The sequence below is a fragment of the Clinocottus analis genome, unplaced genomic scaffold, assembly GCF_023055335.1.
Source record: "Clinocottus analis isolate CAN_PGR_092001 unplaced genomic scaffold, fCliAna1.0.p SCAF_7, whole genome shotgun sequence".
Taxonomy (NCBI): Eukaryota; Metazoa; Chordata; class Actinopteri; order Perciformes; family Cottidae; genus Clinocottus; species Clinocottus analis.
In genome coordinates, this window is record NW_027176229.1 from 21,286,609 (window position 1) to 21,300,681 (window position 14,073).

The 14,073-nt window shown below is 42.9% G+C and overlaps 1 protein-coding gene across 1 annotated transcript in view; it reads left to right on the top strand.

Annotated features, from left to right (window-relative positions):
• Window positions 1-14,056, top strand: part of spef2 (sperm flagellar 2) — a 14,065-nt gene extending 9 nt beyond the window's left edge. Inside the window, exons 1-38 of the mRNA XM_068566698.1 lie at window positions 1-185; window positions 501-603; window positions 717-966; window positions 1,064-1,228; window positions 1,428-1,574; window positions 1,991-2,064; window positions 2,170-2,383; window positions 2,508-2,696; window positions 3,459-3,646; window positions 4,440-4,614; window positions 4,752-4,974; window positions 5,122-5,195; window positions 5,412-5,478; window positions 5,635-5,669; window positions 5,865-5,968; window positions 6,128-6,375; window positions 6,490-6,523; window positions 6,632-6,786; window positions 6,983-7,177; window positions 7,283-7,392; window positions 7,714-7,841; window positions 8,000-8,138; window positions 8,237-8,374; window positions 8,572-8,717; window positions 8,837-8,905; window positions 9,038-9,086; window positions 9,245-9,304; window positions 9,413-9,518; window positions 9,719-9,857; window positions 10,246-10,318; window positions 10,472-10,628; window positions 11,420-11,526; window positions 11,801-11,980; window positions 12,297-12,389; window positions 12,688-12,858; window positions 13,094-13,309; window positions 13,534-13,656; window positions 13,853-14,056. The exon at window positions 1-185 is cut by the window's left edge and continues 9 nt beyond it. Coding sequence (XP_068422799.1) covers window positions 128-185; window positions 501-603; window positions 717-966; window positions 1,064-1,228; window positions 1,428-1,574; window positions 1,991-2,064; window positions 2,170-2,383; window positions 2,508-2,696; window positions 3,459-3,646; window positions 4,440-4,614; window positions 4,752-4,974; window positions 5,122-5,195; window positions 5,412-5,478; window positions 5,635-5,669; window positions 5,865-5,968; window positions 6,128-6,375; window positions 6,490-6,523; window positions 6,632-6,786; window positions 6,983-7,177; window positions 7,283-7,392; window positions 7,714-7,841; window positions 8,000-8,138; window positions 8,237-8,374; window positions 8,572-8,717; window positions 8,837-8,905; window positions 9,038-9,086; window positions 9,245-9,304; window positions 9,413-9,518; window positions 9,719-9,857; window positions 10,246-10,318; window positions 10,472-10,628; window positions 11,420-11,526; window positions 11,801-11,980; window positions 12,297-12,389; window positions 12,688-12,858; window positions 13,094-13,309; window positions 13,534-13,656; window positions 13,853-13,903 — 4,953 coding nt within the window. The 5' untranslated portion in view covers window positions 1-127 and the 3' untranslated portion in view covers window positions 13,904-14,056. The remainder of the gene's footprint in view (window positions 186-500; window positions 604-716; window positions 967-1,063; window positions 1,229-1,427; window positions 1,575-1,990; window positions 2,065-2,169; window positions 2,384-2,507; window positions 2,697-3,458; window positions 3,647-4,439; window positions 4,615-4,751; window positions 4,975-5,121; window positions 5,196-5,411; window positions 5,479-5,634; window positions 5,670-5,864; window positions 5,969-6,127; window positions 6,376-6,489; window positions 6,524-6,631; window positions 6,787-6,982; window positions 7,178-7,282; window positions 7,393-7,713; window positions 7,842-7,999; window positions 8,139-8,236; window positions 8,375-8,571; window positions 8,718-8,836; window positions 8,906-9,037; window positions 9,087-9,244; window positions 9,305-9,412; window positions 9,519-9,718; window positions 9,858-10,245; window positions 10,319-10,471; window positions 10,629-11,419; window positions 11,527-11,800; window positions 11,981-12,296; window positions 12,390-12,687; window positions 12,859-13,093; window positions 13,310-13,533; window positions 13,657-13,852) is intronic.
• The last annotated feature ends 17 nt before the right edge of the window (window positions 14,057-14,073 follow it).

A 14,073-nucleotide genomic window follows, 5' to 3' on the forward strand; every position in this document is an offset into this window, starting at 1 on the left:
GGGTTTTACAGTCGTTGTGAACGCGCTAAAGAGGCACAGTATTAACCTAGCTACCTACTAACATGGCGATAATTCGATAATTATCACATAAAGTCACATAGTCTCAGCCGAATTTTGAAGGGGGAAGATGTCGGATATACTTTGCAGGTGGCTGAACGAGGAGCTCCGGCTGTCAAAAGCTGTCGGTGAGTTACCGGCTGTCTGACGTCAGCGTAGCTACTAATAGTTAGCTAGTTACCTGTTAGCTTCATTTTGCTAACCAACGCTTCGTGGTTTTACGTTAGTAAAGTACTTATAGTCTTGTCCAGCGTCACGTAGTCACACTGAGGGGTAAAAGGAATTTAGTTTTGGATTTTTGTCCAATAAGTATTAGTTTCAGGCTTGTGAATTTATTTATGAAGCACATTTCAGCAACAAGGCAATTCAAAGAGCTTTACATGAAATATCAAAAAGCATCGGGACAACGCTCCACCAAATGCCATATATGTTACTCTTTACAGATCCAAAGACCTTAGCCAGCGATTTCTCCAATGGTTACCTTATTGGGGAGGTTCTGCATAAATATCAGTTGCAGAATGATTTCAGTATGTTTACGAAGAAAGAGTAAGTTGCACTCTCTATCGATCCATGATCCTTTCTTTTTTTTTTGTAAAATAGCTAACTGTTCTATTCTTATTTAAAATCTTCATAAATATTAATCACACCTTTTTCCTCAGCACTTCCATCTCGAGACTGAATAATTTTACCCGTGTTGAGCCTACTCTCCAGTTGCTGGGGATCTCCTTTGACATAAACACAGCCCAGGAACTAATGCAGGAGAAGCAGGATGTTGCCCTCTGCCTCCTTCACCAACTGTACTCCTCGCTTGAAGAGAAGAAGGCAGAAATTAGCGGCACGTTGACGGAACTCATGCAGCCTGCAGCCAATGTTGGCCTGCTCAAAAAAGAGCACGAGATCTCCTCTGATGTAAGAACAACAAGTTCACATTATTAATTCAAGACAACGCCAATGTCTACAGAGGCAAGCATTTCCAAGCATCTTAGAGTCTTTTCTTTTGACGTAGCGACTGCATCATGTGGTACAAAGTGATGGGGGGCTGAAGCTACAGAACATCTCTCAGCACCATGAGGAGAAATGCCAGCAACTGAACGACGGGCTTGTGATGACCCTTTCCATTCAGCAAAAGAGACAACTCCAGAATGAGAAGAGACTGAAGAATATTAAGGAGGTACTGAAGGTGTCAGATAAGAAAATGCTGTATAACAATGTCATTTAAGATGAGGTACAATGTATGACCAAGCTTTAAGCCTCCAAATTTGTATCAACCTTTGACATTGACATTGCTTCTTAGTCTCGACTGTCACGCAGCAGTATTTTGGGTGTTGGACCTAAATAAACTAATGACTGGGGAACTGGTTATGTTGCAGCTGAAGGTGTATCGTCAAAAGCACAATGACATCAGGATTTTGAACCAGGCCACCATTATCAAGGTGCCCAAGCCACCTCCCTACACTTCACAGCTTCACCTAAAGAGGAGGCAACAGCAGCAGCAACGCAGAGAACAAGAAGTGCAGGTGTGATCCAGATTAATTAATGAGTGATAATTCACCAACACACAGAGGGAATTTTTATTTCTTCCACAGGGTCAGCACTTCAGTGGTTTGTAGAGGCTCATGGTTGCTTGCCATAGGCCTCACAGTGAGTTTCGATCAAAGTAAAAAAAAAAAATCCCAATTTTAGATATCCAGGTGCAAGAACTTTCAGTTTGTTCTTGGTCGTTTGATGGTCTTCTCCAGACCAATAGCTTGTTGTTGCTTAACGTCCCATCATTTTTACAGAAGGAGGTATTCATTCAAAATCAATTTCTCTGCAGAGGTTTTCGTTGTGTCTCAAGTTGGACAAACAATACATTTTTAATTTCTCACAACACACAAAGAAAAATTAATGAACATGTTTTTTCTTGTGGTAATGTTTCAATCTCTGTTTACAGAAAGTCCAGACTGAAATAACCCAGTTTGAGACGAGGAAGAAACTGCTTCATTATAATTTAGCATCCTTATCAAGGTGAGAGAAAATCAAACATTTACTTTGTTGGCATTTCGTATCATGTTATATAAATGTATTAAAATGGAGAGAAAAAAAAAGTGATTTAAACCTTTACAATTCTAGTGGTCAGCCGCCCTTTGGAGAATTTACCGTTGGTGGCACCAGTCAGGGCTTTGAGGTCCCTGGAAGTGGAGCGAAGCAGGCATTACAATCTAATAGCAAGTATACACAGGATATCCGACAGAGGCTGGAGGAGAAAGCAGTAGCTAGCGAGCAGAAGGAGAAAAGACAAGACAGATTCCTGGTGGAGCAGCTCGAGGCTCAAGAAGCTCAACAGGTGCAAGGTTTTAAATAAATCGTACACATTTTGCTCTCTTTGACTTCACAGTCTGTTATTTGGCCTTCATAATTTCTAACCCAAAACCAGCCAACTGATCAGCCGCCTCTGCCTCACCCTGCAGGAGGCACAGCGGGAGGAGCAGCTAGTGAAGCGTCTGACACGTCCGACTCAGCAGGAGCAGCGTTTTGCGACACAGCTCCTCCAGATTCGCGTGCAGAAGGACGTGATCCGGAACAACCGCCTGTTCAGAGAGCAGCAGCACCAGCAGCGGAGAGAGAGGGACTTCCAGGAAAATCTGGAGAGGGAGGCGGTGAGATAGGATGAATAAAGAAGAATAAGAATTCTCTCTACTGTCACTTTGCATTAGGCTGTATCTGTGATAGCACGAGTAGTGTCATAGGGAGAGAGAGGGCCGGGTGGTAGTTTGTAAGGGTATTTGGTTTTAGGAAGAGAAAGAGTGATATTGGGTATTTAGAGACAGATCTGTTATGTCCTTCAAGTGATCACACCTGTACAGTAGTAGTTTAAAAGAAGGCAGATACTTGGATAAATCAATACCTTGCAAAGGATACAATTGTGGTTCAGTATGGTTTCAGTGTTAACTATTCAACATGTTGTTGTGAAGTATGGTCATAGTGTTATTGTCCTTATTTGTCAGGCAGATTGTCGCACTGTTAAGTCTCGATTTCTGTGGTTATTTGCCAGTGAAATATTCTTCTGAGATTATTAATGGAGAAAATCATACGATTAAATATACATGCATATGAAAGCTTTAATGGAGTATCATTAATACCGTGTATTTTAGCAAACTAGGAAGCTGTATAAATTGTTACCTGTTGCCAGTTTAATAGCAGATAAAAAAAATGTTCTTCTTTCTTCAACCTCCAATATCAGTAATGTACTAATTCCTCAACATGTTTGTTAGTTTGTGTCCGTAATTTCACACAAAAACACCTAGTCATGTGTTTTACACAATAAATGACCTCTGTAACATCTTCCTTTATTACTTGCAAACTGTGGTGTGCCAGGCCTTCCTCACTCATTCCATCTTTTTGACCGGGGCCTGTTCTAGGCTCTGGCTCAGCAGGCTATAGTGGACCGTGCCGAGGAGATCAGTAAGGAGCTTGAATCCTGTAACAGGATTGCTGCTGAGCAAGCTCAGGCCAGATTCAAGAAGCACTCTCAGACCTGCAGGGACATTTTGGACCAGATGGTGGACTTGGCCACCAAAGTTGGAGAATATCGACTGCACACTGGGAAGTACGTGACACAGTTGCTTTTCATGATACAAAGTAGAAATATGCACACAGACAACCTCGAAAGTGACTCTTGTGTTGCACGAGAACTTGAAGTAATCAATGTACCAGGAAAGTTCAGCTTTGCTTAGCGTTAAATAAAGCTGAACTTGCAAAGTTTAAAAGCAAAGCAAAGGTCCAAACCAGGGAGTGAAAAAAATCAGACAAGGGACACACGTGGGAAAAGGTTCAAAATAGAAAATGTTGGAACACTAAGCAACGCACACTGGAGAATCTGGCAGAGCGTGAATGAAACGAGACTGAGAGACTCATGAGGGAATGAGCTGTAGGTGAAGGGAACGATTGTACGGCATGAAAGCAGAATAGATCACATAAACCCTTTCAGTGTTGGTATGTCGCTATCTTTCATATTGTCCCATCATTCCTCTTTCATTCTTTGGGAAAACATTAAAAAGGAAAGTATAAAAAAACTGAAATCTGACTCAAAATTTTGTCTGTTTATGTTGTTTAAAAACTGATGCGTTGCTTCGTTAGCGGTGCTGATTCAGATGGGAGTCAAAAACCTGTGAAACATTCTTGCACAACTGACCAGTGGTCAAATAAATTCAGGAGATGTCAACATCCTGTCTGCTTCTACTCGTGATCAAAATGATAATCTCCACAGACATGCATCGTCCACACAAATATTTTGATAACTTCTAGACTCTGTTCAGAAAACACTTTGATTTACTGTGAATACACTAGCGCTCATTAAATCTAGCTTTGCCTCGTGTCATTTCTTGTGCTGTCATGTCCAGTCTGATTCCAGAGAAGCCGATGAGAGAGTGGAAGGAATTGCTGTTCAGTGGCCTGCCTCTCTATGAGCCCGTAAAGTGCCAGCAGCCGAAGTCTGAGTTATCGGCCCCACTACTAGACCCTGTAGAGCTTAAGAAGCAGGAGATACTCAAAAGCCAGGACTATGAGGAATACACTGTGAGTTTCTAACGCAAGTGTTTTTAAATCATGCTTGCTCGTGTGTCTACGTTTGCCCACACGCCCCAAACTGAAGCCCTGAACTGTCTTGAGTGCTGAAAGTCTTTATTGCCTGAGCCGTATGTCGTGTTTGTCAGAACATGGTAGGTGAGTGGGCGTGGCCAGAGGAAGCCGGGGAGTCCAATCTGCCCCTGACCAACAACAACGTTCTCGGACACGTTGTCCAGCGACTGAGGAACATTGTTCGTCAACCCATTGTGGAACCGCCTCCGCCCTCATTTCCTGACTTTACCATCAAGGCCTGTGTCCTGGGCAAGTTCTGCTCGGGGAAGACCACCTGCCTGGACAAGCTTGCTGAAAGTACACGGCATGCAATCCAAACACAGACACAAGCACACGCACAAACACAATTTCACACCACCTAACTACTGAAATGTGGAATGAGATTGGATGGCTTAATTGTTGCTGAGTGTGTGCGTGTGTGTGTGTGTGTGTTTCCTGCTTCAGACCTTGGCATCCATGTCTTATCAGCTGACTCAGTCATCGCGGAGGCACTGAATGCTTACCACAATGGAGAGGAGGTAAGTCGGATGCAGTATTGTAACTTCACTAGCATGCCTTTTTATATAATCTCAGAATATTTTGCTTTAAAAAACAAACAAATGTTTAGGAATATAAAATTCTCACAAGTCTCCCCTGCCCGCATCAGAAGTGTATAAACCTGGAAACATTTTGACGTCAGAGGTCCTCCATGATCTTGAACATTTTAAATATAACTTTTTGGACAAAATGTGCAGGTCACAGAGCCGCATGAAGAGAAAGACAGACAACCACTGCTCACATCCTCCACTTCACTGAATACTGGTGGGTTACTGAAGCGAGCATGATTCTTTTTCATACTATCCATGACAGTGTGTTGTTTTTATTGCGCTTTTGATGAAAATGCACTGCATATTAAGTAATTTACACGGTTGCTTGTTGGATGCGATACCTGTCACTCATAGTCTCATTGTTTTTCAGATGTTGACACTCAAGACGAAAGCAGAGACAGCAATGTAAGTGTTCACAATCTTCTGACACTATTTTGTATTTATTTATAGGTAACGTAACCTGCACTCACTATATATCACAAATCAACCTTGCTAATAAAACTGTGATAGTGTAATAGAAATGTTGAGTTATAAAACGTCTTTGTTTTCTCCAGATTTGAATACTTAACTCCTTTTACCTGCTTACATGTCCTTATGCAGCCGTCTATCCGGGCCATGCAGGGAGCAGCTGCAGAAAAAGTGCTGAGGGAAGGCAACGCCATCCCTAATGAGCTGATGGTGGACATCATGGTAGAGGCTATCAGGTAAGCACTTAACCTGTATTGATATGAAATACTGATATGAGTTGTTTTAGCTCAGCAATTCATGTCACATAGTCAGTATTTCAGAGAGATACCAATGATACGAACAGCAAACCCACAATCACTCTCTAGAGAGTGAAATATAGTTTGTCTCCCGACTAGGCAGGTTCCAGCCCAGTCAGGTTGGATCCTGGATGGCTTTCCATTGGACATCACCGGGGCCCACCTGCTAGAGAAAGCCCTCGGTGGGTCTGTAGATGAGGTGGATGGCGTCGTAAGCAGCAGGACAGAACTCGCCACTGATCCTAATCCACCCGAACCGACACCACCCCTGTCTCCAGTGCTAGACCTGGCTCTGCTGCTGGATGCCCCCGACGAGTGTGTGATCAGACGTTCGTTCAGTCACACGGGTACGTTATACTAGTGCGAGTTCGGCAGTACGCATCTGTGTGCACGCAAACATTCTGCACATTATGACGTATACATAAACAAGTAACCAATCCAATGTAAATCCCATCACACAGACAATAACATGTATCTGGCGCAGATTTCAGACAGGTAAAAAAAAAAGAAGAAGAATCAAATAATTGTCATGTATAATCGTTTACATTACTGTTGCTGCATGACTGTGTGTGTAATATCTGACATTGTTTTCCCCACCCTAAGGATCACAGCTTTTCAGGACACCCGACCAAAACTAGAGAAATGGTTTGGAGGAAGGCAAAACATTTTGGTCCGTGTTGACGCAGATGTGGACGAGGAGGAGCTTCACAAAGAGGTGGAGTCCGTCCTGCAGCGAGTTATGGCGCAAACACAGGAGGGTAAACTGATTGTTATTTTAGCGTGAAGCAAAAGTGTTTTTCATTCATTTGTTGTGCCATAAAGGTTAAAAAAAAAGTATTGTTCGAATCACACGGTGATCATGGGATTCACTCTACGTTAAATGATGTACAGTAGACAATTTGTCCTCCCTGAAAGAATAATTACTCACAATATTATGATTTTTTGCCTCATCAGCTCTCACCGCTCCTCCTAGTGACGATGTAGTGTTGGACAGTGTGAGGAAAGCTCCAGAGTGCTCCTGTTCAGCTATACATTCACCTGCAGATCACGTTCAGGGCCACACAAGCGAAGCATACGCTGAGTCCCATATCAGCCTTGACGACGAAAAAGCCAAAAGTGTGACGTCACTGTTCAAATCCAACGCACAAGGTGGTTCCATCAGCAGTCTGTGGATTACACATTTCAAACTAGGATGAACATGATGTGTTTAAGACATGTTTTTACTTATTCACTTTTCTTCTGGCCAATCAATAGTGCTATCAAGGAGTGGGTCAACCTCCTCAGTGGCCAATGAGGACTCTCAGGAAGTCCCACCCCGCCCAGGTTCACCCGGCTGGGTCTACGTGGATGAACCAGTTGCTCAAGTAGGATACAACTCTTTTTTTAATGTTTGTTTTCCTCACCAGAGTTAAAAGAGCACTCCTAATCTCTTTCTATTCTAAAAAAATCTTGTTGATGTGGTATGACCATATATATGACATTCAGATGCACTCACTGGGGGTCGCCACAGGATCGCCCTCTTTCATGATTTAGCTGGTGGTGTTGTTGTGGTTCCCGACATGTGTTGCCTAAATCTGGTAATGAAAATGTGATCTGTTTTTCTATTCCACTATGTCTTGTTCAGTTGTATTGTCCTCTATCCAATGTGTGCTTCATCTTTCCCTCTTCCCATCTCTATCTCCAAGGAGCTGTCAGAGTCCCTGTGCTCCCATTGGGACACAGTGTGCGATTCTTACGCGATCAACTCAAAGACGGTGATGCATCACCTGCGCTCACAACGATCCATGATTGAGCTTCACCTATTCAACATCAGGTATTCTGCCAGACCTTTGAAGCAGTGCATACATGGTTTATTTAAGGAACTTTCATTGTGTGTGGAGTTTGCCTGTGGGAAAAAGCAAATGCTCATACCATAAGGTTAAGAGGACATGTATTACTATGTAAGTATTACCTAGTCTTCCGTATCTGTAGAGAGGAGTACAAGCATTTCTTGGGGCGTCCAGATTTGAAGCAGGAGTTAGTGTCTCATTGGCAGAAGGACTTCAACAGCATCCCTGATGACATTAGAGAAGACGATGATACCAAAGCAGAGCTACATCTGAGGCTGAACGTGAGAACAATTAATAATATATTACAGTGCAAATATTCTGATCACGCTTCTAAAAATGAAAGGACAAAATATATGTGGATGTTTTGATATGTGTACAGGAACTGTGCCAACGTCTGTTGGACATTAGTAAGAAGCATAAGGAGGAGGATGAGAAAGAGAGGGCGAGGGTCATGGGGGACGGCTGGTTGGAGAAACACACTATCGTCCTCGTCAACTACCACTCTGTACTCATACAGGTGACGGCTCTGTTTCTGTGTCACCATTTGACAAAATCAACTTTTTTTTTTAGCTTTTCCAATTTTGTCGTACCTTTTCCACTGCGTTTTGTTTTTGTTGAGTCGCTGTGCCTATGGCTTAACGGCCTGTGTGTCGTGTACGTTCTACTTCAGTTTGACTCGCTAACACGTAATGTTGGATTGTTTGTGTTGTCCAGGTAGAGATGGACCGATTCCAGGACACGTTCCGCATCCTCAAGGTCTACTATTTGGGCATGCACAGAGACGTTCTGCCTGAGCTTCCCTCCAAGTTGGACTTCATCCCCCTGCTGCACTACACAGACGTTAAGCAGCAGGGCGAGAGGCAAGGAACTCGCTTTTAATAGCAACCTAACTACGTCGCGACGAGATAATAAAAACAAAATTGTAAAGAGTTTACGAATAATGAGTGAGGAGAGTGAAAGATTTATGTTGTTCCACCAGCCCGGAGCCAACGGCCAGAAGTGTGTCTCGTCAAACGGACGACGGAGAGGACAAGAAGAAAACTAAACGGTAAGGGAGAGGCACTACTAACAGTTTTCCACAGTCTGTTTGTAGATAAAATGGGTGTTGTCATTTCTTCATAGTCCAAATGCACCCAAGCACAAACATATACTCACACGTAAGCAATTTTCTCCTCCGCAGACGTCCCGACTCCAAGACGAAAAACCGTGCTCACGCTGAATCTGTCAAGGTCGTTTGGGCATTCTTAATGAACTTTAATTTAGTTAAATGTGTATTCGTACCTCAATACAAAAGAACAAACAAAACACTGCCACTTGAGAAACAGTTTATTGATGATGTGCTGATAAGCTAGACAGAGATATTGACTCTTTTTATTGTAAACTCTAGCTGCCCCATGAGAAACTGATCTGCGACTATGAGGAGGCACTCTCAGCTATCACAAAATTGGTAATGCTCTGTATGTGTGAGAGTTTGCATATGCATATTATGGAGGTATATATACATATATGTATAATTTTTTATATTCTTGACATGTATGGGTTAATATGTGTGTAGGTGTCAGCAGAAGCCCACCAGGGGGAGACGAAAGAGCCGAAGGAGAGGGACAAGAAAGTCAGAGAGAATATACATCAAGAATATGCAGCCGCACTGGAGCATGAGGGTATGCACACGGCGTTTCTTTACATCACAATATATTCAATCGACATATGGATGTATTGTCAATATTCCAAGTGGCTCTTTTTTCTAAGAACTGTGCCACATGAGATACATATCACGTTTATCCATGTTTGTATTTTTGTATGTAAAAACATTAATATGCTTATATATGTGTGTTCCTATGCATATGCGTGTGTTTTCAAGGGAATGCAGCAATGGCGCGCATTGCGCTGGTGAAAGGTCACGGTTTGGTGATGGTGCAGTCGCTGCAGAGCAGAGCAGCGCAGACATCAAGCAGCATGGAGAAGTGGTTGGAAGCACACTATCTCGCAGAAAGGAAGAGGTATGGCGCAGCGAGGGCGCGAGCTCGTGTGTGGTACGGTATGGTGCGGCATCGCACCGCTGTCCTTGTTTTATTAGTGTCTGATGAATACGTTCTGTATTGTATCTCCATGTCATGTTACAATGCTACAAGTGTGTGTGTGTATTTCAGCCCACAGATTTTCAAATTGTTGGACAAGCAGTGTTACGATAAAAACACAATTCTATTCTATTTATTTGGCAGGAAAAAAAAGTCACAGAGCTGGAAAGATTTCTAAATTAGTGACAGCCCTTTCAGTGCTCTTGCCGAAACTATTACTTGAGAATATTAAAACATGCAATGCTTGTGAAAAAACACTTTTAGTCCTTAACTGAACATTGTATCTGCAACTCTCCTTCTCTCTAACCAGTATTAACCAACTGTCAGAAGTGGTCGGCCACCACATAGAGGAAGGTGCTAAGTTGCAGTACCAGCTGATTATGGTACGTGACCACTTTATAATTGTATCTACCCCGGGTAAGTACTGTATTATTTAGTACTCACACTGGTTACAAGGTGGCGACCACAGGCATGTGACCACAGTCTCCTTTACCTCACTCCTCCCAATTTGAGATTCCCTAAATTCTCTTCTCCAGGAAGGAACAGACTTCTACTTGAATGGAGACTGCCACATGTTCACCAGCCCGGCTCCCCCTCCCCGTCCTCCTCCTCTGGAGAAACCCACAAGGTCCACGCCGACGATCACTCAGCTCGCGGCGCTGCACCGACAGCTGTGCATCGTAGCTCCATCAGGTTAATACAGGGGAGACAAGTTGCATCGTGATTGGCAAAATCACAATCTCCACCTTTAAGGAATCACCGATTTGGAGGCGCGCTCCCTCGAAGTCCGTGAGGGTTTAGATCTGTTCCACTTGACACATCGTCGAGTGCTTGAGGGCTCTCTGGCAGACATTTTGAGCCCTTTATGAACCCTCTTCGTAAGTCAGCGTTAGATGCCGACTTTGCCTTAAGGCAATTACCCACAATTTATTGCAATGTGACGTTAAACATGTAGATACCAATGGAAGAATGAAGACATAAAAAAAAGGTAAACAAAGAGGCACACGGGTCAGCCCGATAAATTATATTTACACAACAACATTAAGGATTAAAGATGGAACATAAATACACATGAAATCAGAGGAATGCAAGCAGAAATGACATAATATTTTTTTTACACAGATTTATTTATCAAACATTTTGTTTTGTTATTGAAGCTGTTTTGACAAAACGGGTAAATAGATTTAAAATGACTCGACGAAGGCAGGAAGATGTTCAAATCAGGGTTACACGTATAAAATAATTAGATAAAAATGTTGAATGTAGTCATGGTCACGTGATTTGTTGCAGCAAAGCGTTGTCCCATTCATATTCACACCAGTTCAAGCCCTCACAGCCTCAACCATTTACCAGCTGACGTCAGTGAGCCCCAGAGGGTTCAGGGTTTAGGGATGACATTGGGATCGGGCCTTTGGGTCATTAATCCTGCTCACCAGCTATCATCATCCATCCAATGGTCTTTTTCCTTCCTTTCTGACTTCCAGGCCTCATTTCCAGTTTTCATTTCCTTGAATTGCTCGTGGATATCATCTCCGTGAACATGGGCAGAAACACCTTGCCCGAGCCCTGGATGAACATGAATGAAACACAGGTACTCTTTAAGCAACTGCATCCCAGCAACTCAAAACACAAAAGTAGAGTAGTGATTTATTTTGTCTTTGCCTCAAAGCACCAAATTCTGCTTGGACAACAGTTTTCATAAACAATTTCAGTCAAATGACTATTAAAGAAAAAACCCACATAATCAAATAGCTCTCAGCTGACTATGATCAGTGCAGAGAAAGTAAAGGAGCACACACACATTCTTGCACCGTACTGTCCAGGAACCATGAAAGGAGCATTGTCATTGTCTCTTCTGTCCCCAGCTGTTGGAGATCGTATCCCTCCTGGCCGCCTATGAGTTAATTGACTGGCGTCAGTTTCTGCTCAGTGCTGCCCTCCCTTGGCCGTTTCCCTCCTTATCACAGCTGCTGGTCGTGCGTCAGCGTTTCAAGGCAGCAGATACCGGCGACACGGGCTACGTTAACGAGGACCAGTACCTACAGGTCTCTACGCACACAATAGTCAGACCGACACACAATGACACCATATAGTCTGATATAGTTTGTGTTTTAAATCACAAATAAAAATCAACTTTGAATAAATATGTATCTTTAAACTATCTATTCACTTCCACACCAAAGTTTGACCTCTGTGTCATTCACTGAAACTTTTTCTACAAGCAGGCCTGGGTTCAAATCAACACAACAACCCAATTAGTATTTATTGTACAGTTTATATAGTATAAATAAAGTGAAAACTAGCTTCCTGAATGTAAAAAACACATGTTTAAGTTGCTCCTCCTGACTCCTTTCTCACCAGACAAAGTTGTGGTTTTCCAATGACCGTGTCCAGCCCGTCCCAGAGGACCCATCTGAGCCTCTGCCTTATGACCGCCTGGGTAACCTACGCAAGGTAACTCAATTACAATGTAAACTTTCTTTTTATTCCAACTTTTCATTACTCCTGAAATGGAAATCCAAGTGGTCACGGTACACAAATGACTTAAAAGGCATTAAAACAATTGAACAAAGATATAAGAGACATGAAAGAACATAAAAATGCTTGACTTTTCAGATATTTTCTATTATATCTTTTTTCTAGAAAAGAAATTCATTAAAAACACTGACATATACAGGACACTGACATCACTTTGTTCTAAACCTCAAAGGGGTCAAACTCCTTATGTGTGCAACTGTCCCTCCCTTCTCAGTTCTTTTTCCAGTTGTTTGCGGACCGCTCTTTCTCCCCCCCACAACTGGACTATGTGTACATGCTGCAGTACTTTGCGGCCGACCCTAACCCCAGACAGGGCTTCATCAGAGCACTCAGTGTAGTGATGGGAGAACATCTCACCCACTCCTCTTTGGACGATCTTGTCAAGGTGAGTCAAGGACTCTACAAAGAAAGGTGAATGAAACTTCCACTTCATCATCTTCTGTCATCAAAAACATTATTTTATAGTCTGTCATAAATGTATTCAGGTGGTTCTGAGTTATGAAAGAAAACATGTGGTAGTTTTTATGATGCCAAAAACATTTCCGAGTAGTTGTTTTTTTTGGAATGAAACATGCAAGGGGAGCCGTTATCAGCGATATCATAATGCGTCGTGTGTACAGTCCATGCCCAGTATAGACAAGGCTGCTGAGCTCGGCTCCTCTGAACTCGATGGAGACTACGAGGGAGAAGACACTCTGTGTGCATGGAACGGCTCGTCGGGGGAGCAGGAAGTGTCCATCCCCGCTCTCCTCGCCGTCACGTGCCACAAAGTCACCCATCTGAGAGACGGCAGCCCCCTTCTTCCAGGCTGTCTGAGTGAGGAGGAGCGCACTGAGGTAAAGCCCTGTGAAGGTTCGAAATCTAAGGAAATACATAATTGAAATAAATCGTTGACAACCCACACCTTAATTTGCATAACTAACAGAAGATGATGAGGGTAAAATAAATGAGGCAAAGTCTCCTTCAAACCCTCAGTTTATGATACAATCCAAGCAGAATTATTAACGTCATTATTAAAACAATACTCATGGTAATACTCTTGATCTCTGCTGGCCTCCAGCAACTGGTGCATTTGTTCATAGAGCTGGGCTACGAGCCCGGGGACTGCGTTCCCTTCTCCATCCTGTCCCAGCATCCTTTCATCCAGAGCCTGATGGAGACCTCGACACAGTACCAGTTCGTAGTGAGTCTCCATGTTGTGTTTGTTCTTCTTCTTCTTGCTGATCTACAACACCGTCCGTTAGACACTTGTCCAGTACAATCAGTCTCACATGCTTATCATCCAATCTGTTTAACATCACATGCGTTAACATTTATAAACCGGCACCAAGATTCACCTCGCTCTCTCTCTCTTCTCTCTCTGTTCTTCTCTCTCTCAGAACATCCATGGCGTGCTACTGGGCAATCAGGATGAGATGCCTGACGGATAATATATATATATTTTACACGAGTGTTCTCATTACTTAAATGTTGTGGAAATGTACGGCTCACTTCAGTGTTGAATACCTCCACTTGTGTCTGTAACTGATGACGTTTGGGATGACACTTTAATTTAAATAAATAAAATCAACGATGGCAGGATTGACCCTTTTTTTCTCTT